The sequence below is a fragment of the Trematomus bernacchii genome, unplaced genomic scaffold (genome assembly GCF_902827165.1).
Source record: "Trematomus bernacchii unplaced genomic scaffold, fTreBer1.1, whole genome shotgun sequence".
Classification (NCBI taxonomy): domain Eukaryota; kingdom Metazoa; phylum Chordata; class Actinopteri; order Perciformes; family Nototheniidae; genus Trematomus; species Trematomus bernacchii.
This window is the reverse complement of record NW_022987720.1, coordinates 28,626,370-28,643,886: the sequence shown is the minus strand read 5'-3', so window position 1 is coordinate 28,643,886 and position 17,517 is coordinate 28,626,370. Positions and strand designations below refer to the sequence as shown.

General features: G+C 39.8%; 1 protein-coding gene across 1 annotated transcript in view; it reads left to right on the top strand.

The window, feature by feature from the left end:
- LOC117493071 (ankyrin repeat and fibronectin type-III domain-containing protein 1-like) overlaps nt 1-17,517 on the top strand; it is a 30,833-nt gene continuing 13,316 nt past the window's right edge. The window contains 9 exon segments of the mRNA XM_034143461.1: nt 1-113; nt 3,595-3,866; nt 4,724-4,855; nt 4,857-5,019; nt 6,965-7,165; nt 11,918-12,031; nt 12,401-12,498; nt 13,629-13,719; nt 15,643-15,750. Coding sequence (XP_033999352.1) covers nt 3,705-3,866; nt 4,724-4,855; nt 4,857-5,019; nt 6,965-7,165; nt 11,918-12,031; nt 12,401-12,498; nt 13,629-13,719; nt 15,643-15,750 — 1,069 coding nt within the window. The 5' untranslated portion in view covers nt 1-113; nt 3,595-3,704.

Below are 17,517 nucleotides of genomic sequence, written 5' to 3'. Positions count from 1 at the left end.
GTCTCTCACTCGGGTGAAACGTTCAGGTGCGCTTCAGAGGTGAAAACTCCTCAAGTCGGTGCGATGGATTATATTTTATCTGAGTAGACAAGGAAAGTCCGGTTGAAGTGAAAGTAAAGACTTACGGTAAGAAAGCTTGCAATTCTTTACAACTGTTGGGCTACTTTTTGCTCCTTCTTGCCGAAGTGTTTTTAACCTGTTGCACGAATGGACAACTATGGACGATGCATGCATGATATATTTTTATATTAGAGGGGAATTAGTCTAAAGTGCGTTTTTTTAAGATGAATAACCTATAGTAGCTTCAGTAATATCTGAGGTTCCTTTTATCACATATTCTAATTTATAAGTACATTTAATTTAACGCTGATTTACATGCTTTTTTAAAACGTTTTTTAGATTGTAGATTTAATTTTAAAAGGTTTGCCAACTTTTTATTATAAGGGAAGCTGTAGTGGGTCACTTACCATTTTCTTGACTACTGCTTTGCTGTTGTTTCTTCAGTTATGAAGTTATAGGTAAATGGATTTTTACATTGACTTCATTTTGCATTGCATTGTATGTCCCTAAATATTTTTATAATAATCTGATATTAATATTGGTGTCAATGTTTTTAGATTTTTTTGCATATAATACTAATAATATTATGTTGTCCCTATGTCCATCAAAGCTCCAAATTACATATGGCTAGCTAATGACTAGCTCGAGCCTGGCTCCTGTTACTGCCTTTAATATGAACTGTACTCATGCACACAAAGGGTTGCAACTAACTATTCTTCAGTAATGTATAGAAAATATGTCCAAACCTTTGTTTCCTTGACACAAGATTCTCTTTTTTATCCTCTTAATCAAAATGATACATAACATTAGTGTTTAAAATGCCTTTTTGGGAACAACATAACACACTGTATGCTGACAACTTGTAAAGGTTGTGTGTCCTCTGTGGTGTATTCACAGAAATAAACGAACAACATCACTTCCTGTGGGATTAGAAGTATTAGTCATCAGATGTTTCCATGCACATCTGAACTCATGAGCCAAAGAATTTAGGAGACTGACTAAACAGAAAGCTTAAATATGCAGCAGACTTTACTCTCATTGTTTGGGCCTGCAGTACTGAGATAAAAACCCAACTTCACCACAGCCTGAGATACTGACATGCAGCACAACCACAATGACGCTATTGTGTCTGTTTATGGCTTTGCATATGGGGTCGTTTAAAGCATAACCCTGCTCACATAACTGATATGCTCTTAGGGTTGTAACTGTGTATATTAATGCCGGGAAATTAAACTCGTAGTTTGAATACATTTTGCAGTACTTTTTGTGTAGTGCAAAGTCGTTTTTGCCATTTTCTGTGTATTAAGCGACTTAAACTACAAACAATTTTAGGGTATAAATGAAAAGGAAGGATTTTTAACATTGCTTCTATAGATAAACCAAATTGACCATCCCTACTGTACATCCTTTCTACAATTATACTGTATTTATATATATTCTCTTTTATTACATAATATACTTTATTGGTTTGTGTACAGTTTGACCTGCGAATAAGTGGGCACTTTGTTATTTAATTGGCATTTTCTGCTGGCATGTTGTTTTTTAAATACATATTGTTATATTTTAGTATCACATATACATTGAGATAACATTGACTCTCAGTAGTGAGTAAACAAAAGTTGTAAATAGTAAAATAACTGACATAACTGAGTATTGGTTTAACCTTAAAGGTACAGTCAGGAGAGCCTATTGCAAATATTAATTGTTAAAGGTAGGGTAGGTACATTTGAGAAACCAGCTTGAGTGCGCTAGAATTTGAAAATACACAACGGGAGAAAATCTGCCACTCCTTACAGAGCCCCTCCTCCAACACACACGAACGCGCACATGACCAATGAGGGCACGAGATAAGTTTGTGCACAGATGGAAGGCTGACAGGCAGGTAGGCCATCCAGTTATTTTAGCCGGGCCGGCTAAAATGATTGGTCGTGCTTTTTACAGTACTACGGCTTCCACAGATGACATTTATTTATGGATTTTTTGTCAAAGCACTTAAGATATTCATTGCTATCGGGATGTTAAGAGCATTCCATGGAATATAACAAAAAGTGTATCTCGAGCCGGTTTCTCAAACTTACCTACCCTACCTTTAATATCATAGAACTTTATTTTAAAAGCTAAAACCTTTATTTTTATTGATGTTATTTTTGATTTTGTAGTTGATTTAACATGCTAAAGTGCTGCTAACATGCTTCAGTTATGTAAAAGGATCTGTTAAGGATCTTTGTAACTGATAATCATAGTGAGAGTATCACCGTATACCGTGACACCGTGATATTTTCAGAGATCTTTTACGTACCGTGACATTTCCAACGTCTTACCTTTGTGCTGCTTTAGGACAAAAAGGCAAACACTAACACTAATCCCCCTCTCTCAACTGTCCTATCAGCACTTTCAACAACTGGTGTAAGGCATAATAAACAAACAGGGGAAAACTGTACCAATAACAATGGCTGGTATTATCACCCTTATAGTACGCACACACAGAGACAGTGCAGGTACTGTGCAAGCCGGAGAGGAAGCATGTCCAACAGCAATGTGGATCTCACATTGTCTCCTCAGATAGCACCAACCCGGGGAGTATTCACTTTCACTCAAGGACAGTGGACTACTCAGGGCTTGAATTGATTCGGATTACAAAAAACGCTGAAATTTGAGGCTTCTACGTAAATGGGAAAGCGTTGATGTGAGAGATGACAGAGAGGATAGAGTTTGAATGTCCCCCTTTTTTTATTTCAAAGATCTGTATCCTCGGGGCATGACGTAAATCGAAGCGACGTCAAAGTCACTTCAAACTGTAGGGCTGTGAGGAGAAAGGGAATGAGAAGAAAGACAAATGACAAATGTAAGACTTGCTGGGTGAAACGAGATGAGGGGAGAGCCAGACTGAATTTCGCAAAAAAATAAAAACTTGTGACAGATTTTCAGCCTCAAAAAGTGACTGATTGTAATGATGAAAAAGCGTCGGGATTGATAATGAACCATCATTACTGCGGCGCTGATGATGGATTTTTTATCTTCCAGCCAATGATGCAAAAAGAGATTCATATTTATTATAAAAGGGAAGAATATTTTGTCTCTTTCCACATGAGATTGCTTCTTCTTCAGTTAATTAGATGGATGGGTCGGTCGCTTTGTGCGCTCACAGACTCCATTCAAAGCGAATTAAACCCGTGTCACATAATAGTGAGTCAAAGAAGAATAAAGAGGAGAATGGTAAGAAGCACGATAATAAATGCTTTGAGGCATTTTTCATCCAGGCGTTGTAACTTTTGTCCATTTATCCACCCACACAACAGCACTACTCAGCTCTGCCCATACTTACTTGTCAAGTCGGCAGAAAATTGCATTTACTGTAGAAGAATCTGTTTGAAACTGACTATAAATTCTGCTTTTTTCTCCCACTCTTTTTATTTCTCACTTCATTCTCCGCCCTCCAGGTTTCTAATGACTTTGACCTTTTTTCACACTCTTCATTCCTCATTTTCTGATTCAAATGCCACTTTTCTCCTCTTCTCTCTCTATGGCTCTTAGTTTGGGGGTCCTAATCTTTCTCTCCATGAACTAACCTATCCCTCACTCCCCTCACTGTTTCTTCTTCTTTCTTCTTTCTATTTCCTGTTTCCCTCTTCTTCTCTCCTGTCATGTCTGTATCCATGAGGAATCAAGTCCAGCGCCGGCGTTCCCTGGGTCCAGTTTCGCCCAAACGCATCTACAGAAACCTGTCCGTCAGACTGAGGGGCGGAGAGTCATCTGTTTCCAGGGAATTGGACACAACCAAACACTTCAGCAAGTCTGCAGATTCTGTAAGATATTTGGACATCATGAAGTGGAACAGTTACTATATCTTTGTAGGCCGACTCGGAAGTTAGCATCTCAAGGGCTCCCTTGGGAAAAAGCCAATGGGATTTTCCCAGCGTGATGACTTTTAATTGTCTCATTTGGACGCTTGTTAGCAACCAACGTTTTTAATAGAAGCATCAGACATTTACCGGGGTATTTACTGACACATTTTATGTCGTAGAACAAAACGTAGAAATCTCTTAAGCTTGTCAGTAAATACCACAGACCTTATTTCAGGAATTTAACCAAACACACGTTAAAATAAGCATTGCCTTCCAGATAAGGCAACCAGAACTGCTAAAATGCTAAGTTATTTCCAGGTTTTAGGACTCATTCCTGCACCACTCAATTTTATTAAAATAGTAGCCTAATTAGCAACCACTGTTTTAATGACACTTAAAAGCTCCAGACATTCACCAGTGGGGTATTTTAGTGACGTATTCTATATCGTAGCACAGACGTGAACATATCTTCAGCGTGTGTTGATCACAGACCTTTTGACTTCCCACAAGTGGCAAAATGCTAACTCATTCCCAGGTTTAAGGACTCATTCCTGCACCACAATATTTCAAGGTTGGGTCTGAAATGTCCTCTGGCAGGGTTATAGATTCTTTTTTTATTACGAGATCTTATTTTGACAATACATAACTCTGTTTCACTATGAATACATTTTCCCAGGAGACACTGATTTATGATTTGATTTATGTGTCCTCCTGTCTCCATACAGCAACTCCCCTTCCCTCATAAAATAAATCTCTCTCGTTTGATCTCCTCTTTCCTCACCCGCACAATCCTTTCTTCTCCCCTTCTCCCCCATTAGTACAAGACCTTGTGGGAAGCAGTGGAAAATGAGGATACTCTGGCTGTACAAAGCCTGCTGTCCAGAGACTACAATCATGCTGCCGGAGGAGGAGGAGGAGGAGGGGGAGGGGGAGGGGGAGGGGGTCTGTGGGGAGAGAGGGGAGAAGAAGGAGAAGGACTGGGAGAGAGAGAGGGAGAGGGGGGTGAACAGGGTGAGTGAACAGGGCCTGGTCCCCCTGGACGTCGCTGCCCTTACCCACAATTCCCCTCTCCTCCATGTGTTGACGAAGGCGGGAGCCCGACATAACCCTACATGTAAGATTTTTAAATGCAATTTCAAGATTAAAGATTCAAAGGTTTTATTGCCATATGCACAAAGCGACAGTGTAGAAATGGCAATGACATTCTTCTGACCTGAGCTCCTCTAACAATGCAACATATATAATAAAATACAAAATAAAAAGTAGTGCAAAAAGTCTATATACATGTCAATAGAATATGGGATATATACAAGAACAGAATATGAAATTAAATAATGTAAATTAAGACAAAATTAAATACGGTTTATTGCGGTGATGACTATTTATAAAAAAAAAAATAGATTGCAAGATGACAACAGGAATGTACATTTATGCTGGTGGTCAGTGGTAGGACGTAATGAAGAATATTTACTCAAGTATAGTATTAAGTATAGATTAGATTAGATAAAAGTACTTTATTTACACAAAATGGAGATGTATTTTGTCACAGCAGTTTGTTAACATACATTACACTTGAGTCAACAACATAATCAAAGAAGAAAGAATATATACATGTCAACAGTAGAAAATATATACATCAATAAAATATTTGAAGTATACACTATTTTGTAAAATTAGCAAAATATTCATTAAGAAGAATGCACAAAATATGAAAAATAGAGACTACACAAATTAAAATGTACAAAGCACACATCCAGGTGGATAACAATAAGTATAGCAGTTGCAGTATTTTAGAAAAACAAGGGTAAGATGTAGAAATGAATGTGATAGCAGCCAGGTAATGAAAGTAAAAGTATATATTGCACAAAGTTATTTACAGATTTTGTCTAACTAAGAGATAGCAGCCAGTTATAACAATAATCTTAAAGGGGACATATTGCATAACAGAGGTGTTACTGATGCCAGTACCTTTGTACTTTTAGTAAAGTAAGATTTTGAATGCAGGACTTGTAACCGAATATTTTTCACAATTTAGCATTGCTACTGTTAGTAAAATCTCACTCGTCACCGGCTTGAGCTTCAATATCAGGATACATGTATTTATTATCCTTGCAAGAATGGAAGTAGTCATCACATACAGAGCATTTGGTACAACTTGTGTCCTTCAGATGCTGATATACAAGAGAGGGAGTTATTCAGTCACAAGATACATGTATACCGGTTCAAAGCAGTATTCTGTGCTTAGTTCAGATTAGCTAAGGCCTGCGTAAGCAGCCATATGTCTGTCTCCATAGAGGCTGAATCATCATGTTAATCACATCATATGCCTAAAACAGTCCTGATGCTCTTCTAGGTAATCATACATCCTGTCATGTACACAGCTACAGTTGGGCCTTTGTTATCATGTGCTACTCTGATATTTGGAAGCGCACATTCAATATTTTCCCAACAGCTACTTTTACTTAAAGTGGACCTATCATGCTATATTTGAATAATATAGTGTAGGACCATACCTATATAAGGCATATTTATACTTTTTTTTTTTCAAAATACCAAACAGATCATGCATTTTAGCCATGCCTCATTTTGCTCAAATTGACATTTTTTAGCTCTGTTTTTGCAAGGGCAGATTCAGTGAGAACAGCACCATCTACAGGCCTGGCATATGTACTACAGCGTATCCAGCGCTTTCGAACGGCAATGGCCGTGGCTGTCTCCTCCTGATTGGTGGAGTTGGCCCAATAGCCGTAGCGCCACTGTCCTGACGTCAGGACAGTGTTCAAATCTGGATCAGTTTTGATCAGATCCGTTGCAGCCCCTTTTTTAGAGATTTGGGTATGGAGGAAAATAGAGAGGGTTGTGTTTTCTGACACTTGGTGAGTTCCCTGGAACACCGGGGACACATATTCATGTATAAAAGACGTACAAAAGTGCATTTTGCATGATAGGTCCCCTTTAAGTAAAACGTCTGAGAAGTGAATGGATTTAATTAAATGCAAAAATATTCAGAATCTGTCCTTTCTCTCGCTCTGTCCTCGCCTGTTTCCCCTCCCTCTCAGTGTGCCGACCGGCAGACTGGGGATTCAAGCTGGACGGTCTGGTGGCGCTGGCGGGTAAACGGGTGGAGGAGAAGCAGAATGAGTTATCGAGGAAGGCGGGGGCAGGGCCTCAGGCTCAGGCTGACGTCCAGAGACAAGTCCGCCTCTGGAGCCTCCGGCTGCAGCTGTACTGCCGGATGAGACAGAACTTCCACAACACAGGTCGGTGCTCTCGGGTCAGCTCGTGACATCTTATTGAAGTACAGCTAGGGACACATCTAGGTCACAGGCGTTTTAAGTGCCTTGCGTGCACAGGGCGACAGTGGCTCAGGAATTAGAGGAGTCATCCACCAATCAGAAAGTCAGTAGTTTGACCCCGAGCCCCTGCAGTCAACATGTAGATACTTAAGGGTCCCCTATTATACTGTTTTTCATCAATATATTATAGGTCTCAGATATATATACAAAACATGTCTCTGAAGTGTTTGGCTCCAAACACCAAACAGATCATTGCAGCATCCCATAATCCCCTCTGTTTCAGCCCTGTTTCCAAAGTGCTGATTCTCTGTCTGTTACTTTAGATGAAAATAAGGAGCCCCTCCCCACGCCCCTCTGAGAGATATTTGGTTAAAAAGAACACCATGGTGCTCTAGGAGGAGATTCAGGTGATAAGGTGGGGGGGGGGGGGGGGGGGGGGGGTTAGGTTGCTGATTGGCTAATGGTTACACAAGCCAAAACATCATTATGACATCACAAAGTGGCCAAAATCTGATCAGCTCATTTCCAGACAGGTTTTTATATAAATGGATCAGGACAAAAAGAGAGGGTGTCATTTTTTCTGAAACTTTCAGAATCTCTTTTCACAGAGGGGACACATGTTTATGTAGAAAAGACATGAAAAAGTGGATTTTGAATAATAGGTGACCTTTAAGATACCTAAATTGCTCCGGGTGGCCAAAAGTGTGTGAATCTTAGACCCTCCAGAAAAACGCGATTATGCGATCGCATAATTTACCGCATAATCAGCAAAATGGCGCATATTTTTAAAAGGGCGCATATTTATTAAAAGGTCGCATAATCCCCGCATTTTTCCACACAAAGTTGAGGGAAAAAAAAAAAAGTTAACGTGAAGTAGTGATGTCATCAGCTCGCGCAGGTAAACAACACCGTAGAGTGAATGTGTGGAACTCACACGAGAGAGAAAACAACAAGATCAGCGCCATATAGATTATTATATACTATTATACTATTATTATTATATACTATTATACTATTATACGGCTCTGACCAAGATGAAAAAATCGAATCCATCTCATTTGCCTACGAACATTTCTGCTAAAGACGGGGCAAAGCAGTACCCCGATGTCTTGAACGAAAGTGGGGGGAAACTATTCTGCACCCCGTGCAACTGTGTGTTGGAGCATAAGAGAAAATCGACGGTGACGACCCACTTTGATTCATTCAAACATTCTAAAATGCTTTCTGCTGCTGCGGACAAGAAAGTCAAACAACTCACGTTCACCGAGGCATCAACCTCCAAAACCCTTTCGAGGGCTACAAAAACGAGGTGAGTAGCCTACAAGATTGAAGCTGGTCAGATAACGAACGAGTAAATGAAAACAGAATGAGGCGGAGAAGAGTGTGTGTGTGTGTGTGTGTGTGTGTGTGTGTGTGTGAGAGAGTGATTAAAATAGCCCATATATAAATACATAAATAACACTTTGTGATGTAGCTTGCTTCTAGTATGCTTGTTTATCATAGGAACTCTTTAAAAGGGCTCACTTTCATTCAGTAGTAGCCTAGTAACAGGGTGTGGGAGAAGAATCACCTTTTTTCCGCCTCCCGCATATTTCGCAACTTTTCGCATATTTAGCATATTTCCGCATATTTCGCAACTTCACCGCATAAAATCACATAAAAACCCCGCATGTTTAATCGCATAATCAAGGATTTTAGCCCGCATAATCAAGGATTTTAGCCCGCGTTTTTCTGGAGGGTCTAGAATCTGTGTGAATGTTATTTTCCCTGAGCAGGTGGCACATTGTATGGATGGGATGTGAATGGATGAATGCTGACTAGTACATGTTAAAGCGATTTTAAAAGGTTGTAAAAACTGAAATAGCGCTTTATAAATGCACTCAATATACCATTTGAAGAAGCATTTAGATCCTTTACTTACAGTGGAAACATCTTACTGTTATCCCGTCCATCCGGATCATATTGATCACTATATGCAGATGATAAGCATATAATAATACATTTAATTTTTTTTAATTTCTTATGTGGATAACCTTTCTTTGTTTAAGTGGACCACGCAAGGTACCCTGAGGAACACCAAGTTTAGCTTCTGCGCCTTGTCACGTTTTTTGGCAGTTTGTCATGGGGGAATGAAATCTGTAATCCTCAAAGTAACTATTGCTGTCAGACAAATGTAGTTAAGCAAAAATTACAATATTTATGTGTAGTAGAATTGAAAAATAGCAGAAAATGTAAAAACTGAAATAAAGTTCCTTAAACGTGTAAGTATAGTAAATGTACTTTCACCACTGCTTGCAGGAAAATCTAGTATTTTTGCATTTTATCTTCACATTTTAACCCCAATCTCAAGAGAGAACACCTATACATCACAGCTGACAAGACCTCAGTGATCAGGTATTCAGGCCAATCTCTCGCTTAGAATTTACTGATTTCCTGTCTGGACTCTTGTAACACCCAGCTGGCCTCTCCAGTCTGTCCGGCCTCTTTTCAACTCATCCAAAATTCAACAGACTGCCCTTTCCAAATCATACATGCCCTCCACCAGCTGCCGGTGTCTGCTTGGATCAAATTAAACCTTGGTGCTGGAGGAAAGAAATCACACACGGAAAAAGCTCCAAGGCTTTGGTGCAACCTGTTTCTAATACATCGAGCATCTTCGCTTACATTCCCTGGACCGACCTGTTTAAATCCTCTTCCTCTTGGCTTTTAATTGGTTCAGCTTGCCATGTTTTTGAAAGGATTATGTGATGAATTCCCCTCTGTATCTACCTAAAGTGCTCTGTTCAAACTTCTTTACTTAGCTGTCAATTCATTTCTCTTTAATGTACTCTTCCCTATTTTATTATTACAGCATTATAGTAAAAGCAAGAAGACACAGGTTATTAAGATAAAATGAGATTAGATGAGATGAGATTAGATAAGTAAAGATAAGATGAAAAAAGACAAGATAAGTTAAGATAATTAAAGATAGGAAGCAACAGCTAAAACCACTAACATATATGTTGATTTGAATAATTATCAATATGTTAAAAGTCTATATGCATTCTTAGGAAATTAGGCTTATACTCTTATTATTATAAATCTCCCTGGATAAGAGTGTCAGCTAAATGTTAAAAATGTAAAATATAAATGTGTTTTCATCTATTCACTTCTTGGCTAGTGCTGAGGTAATATTAATATTGAGATATTTTGCAGGTTAAAAACTGTTTTTATTGGTTCTATTCATAGGAAAGCAAGTCAGAGTGCAGGAACAGCAACATAAAAACCCACAGAGCTAGGAGAGATTCAGTGTCTCGGGGCAACACAGAGCTTGGAGAGGAAAAGCTCTACATTTCACCAAGACGCAGTGGGTTGATAGGTTGACGGCCAGGATAACGAGAATCTTGAGGAAAGAAGGAAATAAATGATGAATCCGGGTTGTCCACTGAGAGTTGGCCTGACACTGTAGCTGTTTTTTCCCTGTGCAACACTAACACTTAAACATACATCAGATGTTACATGTGTGGGAAGAAGTTATTATCTACGCCAAGGGGTATCCATTTCTGTTTATCTATCAGCAGGAAGACGGAAACACAAATGCACAGATTTGTATGTAACTTGGTGTAAGGGTTGAGCATTGGCTAAGGAAGAACCAATTATATTTTTGAGCGGATCTGAATGACGGAGCACATCATTGAGGATTGTTTTTTTTTGCTGTGATGCCAGTCTCACGGCATTTCGTGTTCACCAACACGATTTCCCCCTTTTTTTCGTGTCACACAGAACGATTTTAGAAGCAATGTATTTCTATTGGTAGTATGTTTCGTGCCTGCACCAAATCATTACAAATTAGAAGGTAAAAAAGATATTACAGATTTCAGTATTCTGAGGCTCTGAGCTCCATTTATTTTCCTCACGGACGGCAAGAAAAGTCCGACATTATACAATTTCAAATAAAAACAATAATCGTGGCTTGATATTGAGTAAGAAAATGTTTTTATGAACCACACAACTTCCGGTCTTCCAAGACCCGACCGGACAAAAAGACGTGGTGCAGGCACGAAACACACTACCAATAGAAATACATTGCTTTTAAAATCGTTCTGTGTGAAACAATAAAAAGGGGAAAATCGTGTTGGTGAACACGAATCAATAGATTAAATTAATTGCGTGACTATAACACAAAATGCCGTGAGACTGGGTTGTGTGTTCTTCTAGGGTCTGAAGGGTAGAAATTCCTGTGAACTCAAGTCGTAACAAACATTTGGGAACAACTATCTGGGCTTTCCCAGATTTTTGAAGCATAAATGCAATCTAGCAAAAAGCCACCAACGCTAAGCTAAAGGCCGCTAATGTTCAGTGTGATGGTCTCGTTTAGCCACTTGTTAGCAAGCACAGTGTTATGACCCATAAAAGCTTCAGACATTCACCAGTGGGGACATATTTTATTTCATAGAACAAAACTTAAACATCCTTCTTAGCTTGTATTAACAAAACACCTTATTTGAGGCATCTAATCATTTAAAACAACTTGGACTTTGAGACGAGGAAACAGGAAGTGCTAAAATGCTAACTCATTTCCTGATTTTCATTCCTGCTCCTCTCTATAAGACCATATACAGTAAAATCATTCCAATACAATTATCATTCTCTGTGGTTATATTCATTATCATTTACCCTCAGTAGTAATTAGTAGTGCTTATTTTTAACATTTGTCTGTCTTAATATCTCTCCCAGATCTCCCCGGGCCTCCCAGTCACGTCTCCATTCTGGTGACCAGCACCTCCTCTCTGTTTGTGACCATCAAAGAGCCGGAGGGAAACACCGTGGGGCTCATCACCCGCTCCAGAGGTGGGTGGTGAAAAAGAGTTTTAATAAAAGTCATAAAGACTTGAATATATAATAGATGATGGGATGGAGATATATTAATTATGTAGGAGGCATGAGCAAAACTAAAGAGAGAATTTAGTGGCTCAATAAAGGAAGAATATAATCAAGGTCACACATCATTTAGCCTGACAGGAATAAAAGCCTCATATTTATGGAAGTCTTTTAGCTTCTCTGTTTGGTTTAACAGCTGCATAAATGTCATACTTTGCAGTCAAGGGTAGATTAAGCCCACGTACAGCACGTTCCCGAAACTGTAAACACTCAAATCCTCAGTTCCCTCTGAGTAAAGCCAGAGAATAACCTGACAGAGGGATTGTTTTGTGTTCACAGTGGAATGGAGCTCCGCAGTCAGCTTCAAACGCATCCTCGGCTCAACACAAGTTACAGAGACCAAGAACCCAACCTTCAGTATCAAGGGGCTCACAGCAGTAAGTCATGCAGTATTTTCAAATACAGCACACACAGCAGAATCACAGTTGGACTCCAGTTACACACTTGATCACTTGACAAATCAGAATAGATTGCAACAGCAGTTGGACTTCAACACCAACGACTGCACTTTGAAAAAAATACTGATTCCTTCCAATCCAATCCAATCCAATCCAACTTTATTTATAAAGCACTTTAAAACCTCCAGACCAAAGTGCTGTACAGAGAGATACATACAATATCAAATCACACAGCTCAGCTCACAAAACATACAAATAAGTATAAAATCACATAAAAAGTACAAACACAAAACAAACCAGAATAAACGTAACAATTACAAAATACACCTTCCTACAAACCTAAAGATTTAAATGTTTGCTAGTGTGCCACAAAATGTATTAATGTCATGATTCAACAAAAAAGTAACGCTATTCATTTAGCAGGAAGTTCACACTTAGTTCCCCTGATCCACTTTGTTAGAACCAATCTAAAAACCTCAAATTGTCGCCGAAAAATTGAATTTATTTATTTAATATTTCAAGAATAAAATCTATATAAATATAGGCATTAAATAAATGTATCATGTACATTCACTTCTCTGTATATCTCAACAGTCATAGCTCCTATTTCTATTGCTATGTTAATTTATACTGTTACTGACAAAACAAATACTGAAAACAAATGAAAAAGCTTATATTATTATTGAATATAACATTCAATTAACGTTCCACCTTAGCTTATTCATTATAAAAATTACCAAAAAGTATGCATGTACTGATCAGTAACTTAAAACATTTCTTCACATAGTTTCCAAACTTGGTAATCATCTACCCTTACCCCCATTACATTGCCTAAAAGTGAATATGTTGAAGACCCTTTAAAAATCCTTATGTCCCCTCACCACTTTTCAACACTGAGTGACGCCCTTGACACACACATACATTAGCTCTAGGGTTCACTCAGACTGTACCAAACCACTTTCCATAAGAGAACACTTACACCACTCAACTGCCTTACCTAACCAGATGAATGTATAATGACGGCAGCATCTGGCTTTCAATGTCCAGGAAAGGACGAGGTTAATGCATGCTGATCATTTGGCGGTCTGCTGCTTTTTCTCCAAACGCAGGGAGTGCATTACTTTGTGAGAGTGAGTGCCTACAATGTGAAGGGATGGGGTCCGCCTCAGTGCTCTACCCCCCTCAGCGCTGCCCCCTCCAGTGAGTACTCTGAACTGCACACTTTGATGAATGTGGCCTCGCTGCTTTGAAAATACTTTTTCTCTCCGTCCCCGTGTGATGAAATGACTCGGCTGACTTCAAACTTGTTGTGAAAAAGTGGAATCCACTCATGGCTGCTAGATTAATGAATTATTAAAATTTGGAGAATGAAAGATGTCACCGACCGTGAGTAAGCCAGGCCTTGTGCTCGTGTTTGAATGGGGTTTATAATATCTGCTGCATGTAATCGACTCTCTCTCACGCTTCATTACATGCTGTTACCTTGCACTTTATAGCCTACTGTTAAATTCATTTTTGAAATTGAGGATAAAGGCAAAGAAATAGTAATATAAATCCAAATACATTAAGAATATAGAGTGGTGCAGGAATGAGTCCTAAAACCTGGAAATTATTTAGCATTTTAGCCCTTCTGGTTCCCTCATCTCAAAGTCAATTGTCTTTTTAATGGGTTTTTGGTTAGATGCCTGAAATAAGGAAAGCTTACTAGATTTTTGACTTTGTGTTCTACAACATAAAATACGTCAGTAAACATCTGAAGCTTCTATGTGTCATTAAAGAGGTGTTTGCTAACAACTTTCTCAATGAGAGGACTATGTGGGTGTTTCTCAATCGCGAGTACGCTTGCTTGGTAGCACATGTCTGCGAGTGAAATTTTCAAGAATACTTCCTGACATTTGGAAAACAAAGGGTGTTTCTCAATCGCGAGTAAAGCTGCTTCAGAGCCACTATTTCAAGCATACTACGTCATCGAGTGCCGCCGAAGTACTGTTCCAATCTCCAGTATACTTGGAACTCTACCGAGCCCGGCGTACTTCGTTTGGAGAAATATCGAGTCTGCACATGAGTAGACTCCGCGGTCTTAAAATCCCCACAATGCTTTGCGCACGGACCAATTTCCCCAAATCTGTGGCGGAAGATGTAAGGCGGGGCCTCTCATATGACGCACACCTGCACACTTGCTAGCGTGTTCCACACTTCGTTTTCCGAATGCCAGGAAGTATTCTTGACTCGCTTCTGAAGCAAGACGCTCGGCAGACATGTGCTACCAAGCAAGCGTACTCGCGATTGAGAAACACCCACAGAGTGGAACAGGCTAGCAAGTGTGCAGGTGTGCATCATATGAGAGGCCCCGTCTTACATTTTCCGCCACAGATTTTGGAAATTGGTCCGTGCGCAAAGCATTGTGGGGATTTTAAGACCGCGGAGTCTACTCATGTGTAGCCTCGATATTTTTCCAAACGGAGTACGCCGGGCTCGGTAGATTTCCAAGTATGCTGGAGATTGGAACAGTACTACGGCGGCACTCGATGACGTAGTATGCTTGAAATAGTGGCTCTGCAGCAGCTTTACTCGCGATTGAGAAACACCCCCAGTGTCATCATGGTGAACATTAGCCGCCTTTAGCTTAGCGGTGGAGACGTGAAGTCATGTGACTGTAATGTAGTTTGTTTATACCCTAACGTTAGTTTTTTACTTCTGGAGATTGCATTTACACATCACCTATTATAAAGTGGTGGTAATATGTGGAGGTTACCCTGCTGAACAAAACGTGTAAGTATCATAAACATCAACAACTTGTTTTCTTCAATATTCCAAGGGAAAAATCCTATTATCCCTTTTTGTCAAGGGAGCGCTTATACCCCTAATATTTCATCACTGCACCACTATATTACCAAAGTAGTGACAGAGAGATATTCAATACTTTGTAGTTTCACTTTCATGAATTCAGGCCAAAGTGAATCAGCACACAGACATTCTGTAAAGCGATGGCTCTCTTCTCCTAATCACTGAGATAGGAAGATTCAGATCTCAGGTCTTGCCCACAAATGAGTTCTTGATGTCTTCAATGGTTTTCCCTAATTGTATAAGAGATGATTTGTTCCTCTCTTTCTCCCCGTGCAGGTTGGAGAGAGTGCATCGGTGTGAAGTCGCAGTTTAGGAATCATGAGGGCCTCGTGAGGAAACTGCTGGAAGATGCCAGAGAACCACATTACAGAGAATTCTGCCTAGGTAACAGAAACTTTACAATTGCTTATACAGTTCTGGGGACCAAACATATACGAGGCCCTGAAACTACATAAGAAAATATATCATACAACATATGAAAACCTTGGTTGCCAAATTTGATGTTGTAATATATACATATTTACCATGAAGTGAAGTGGAATTGAAGTCCCAATTTCCTCCTTTTTTCTATTACAATCCATAACTTTAAAGGTCCCATGACATGGCCATTTCTACTGATCATAATTCCATTGTTGAGGTCTACTAGAATAGATTTATATTGTTCAATGTTCCAAACTCACATTGGTTTCTCATACAGCATCTCTGTATAGTATGTGTATTCACTCTCTGTCCTAAACGGCTTGTTGGAGCTCCTGCCCCCCCCCCCCTCCCTGTGAGCCCACTGTGCTCTGATTGGTCAGCTCGCCCACTCTGTTCTGATGAGATCACCACCGTTACAGCGGAACATCATGTGTTACAATGGCGTTAGCAACCAGAAAATGACACCAGTAATGACAAACAGATCAGAATGCTGCGTGGGGTCTGGGTGCCGTGTTGGCGGGACGTTGCGCGGCTCGCTGCTGCGAGAAACGGACAGTGTGAGCTGGGTTCATTTCCTGCTTGCTACGTGGGGTCTGCGAGACAGCGAGACAGCGCGAATGGACGCGGGAAGAGGGGGGGTGCTGAGGGGGCTGCAGCACCCCCATCTGCGAGGCTCCACTAGCACCCGCACCCAGGGCCGCCGCCAGGGATTTTGGGCCCCATGAAAAGATATCACATTGGTTACTTAAACATTTTTTTCTTAATGTTCTAAAATAGTTTGGGCCCCTGTCAGTCACGGCCCCCCTGCCCGCACCCTCAAACGCGGCGCACCTGCAGTGTAAGCGCGCCACAGTTTTGCCGCTGCGAGGCTCCACTAGCACCCCCCTTGAAAAAAAGAAATGTCCAACGAGGCGTTCTGGGGCAGCATAGACAGGTCTTTTCTGTGTTAGAGTTTTACTCGCTACAGGGTGTACTTTGAGGGTTTGTGACTCTGCAGACCGTTTACATGCATAAAAAGCTACATAACACACAAGGGGACGGGTAATAACCGGAAAAGCATGACATGGGACCTTTAAACTCCTGGGAAACACTTTACTTTTGGTGGATACTTCATCATTTACTAACTAACTATTGAATAATCTACCATCCTCTGCTTAACGCCCCCTTACAGTATTTCCAACCTCGGTCAGAATTGCTTTTAAATTTAAGTACAGAAGGTGTAAAATAGTCAGACTGAAGTTGAATAATCATTATGAAAATAAAGTAAAATACCTTTCAGAGAATTCAAAATGAATTCATTGTTGAAATGTTGAGAGGAAAGTTTGAATACCATTTTGAAATATCTCGAAAATAAAGTCGAAATATTAGGAATAAAGTGGTAATGTCGGGAATAAACATAAGACTCTTGAGAATAAAACAATTGAACTCCCAACATTTGAATTTGATCTCCTAATTGCGGTGTAAATGCACATCCTTCTCATCAGTTTCTGTATTAATGACTGACCCTAATTATTTCTGTAAGTAAGAGATTGCTCAGTGTTAAACACAATGAAATAAAATTGTTATGATGCTTTGTAACATGGTTTTATTCTTATTTTAAACCTTTATATATCAGCTGCATGTACTGTATCAACCCTTATCATGAGAGAAAAATGCTATTTCACCTCCGTCACCTTTTCATATATCCTGTGTGTGTGTGTGTGTGTGTGTGTGTGCTCAGTGATTTTACTT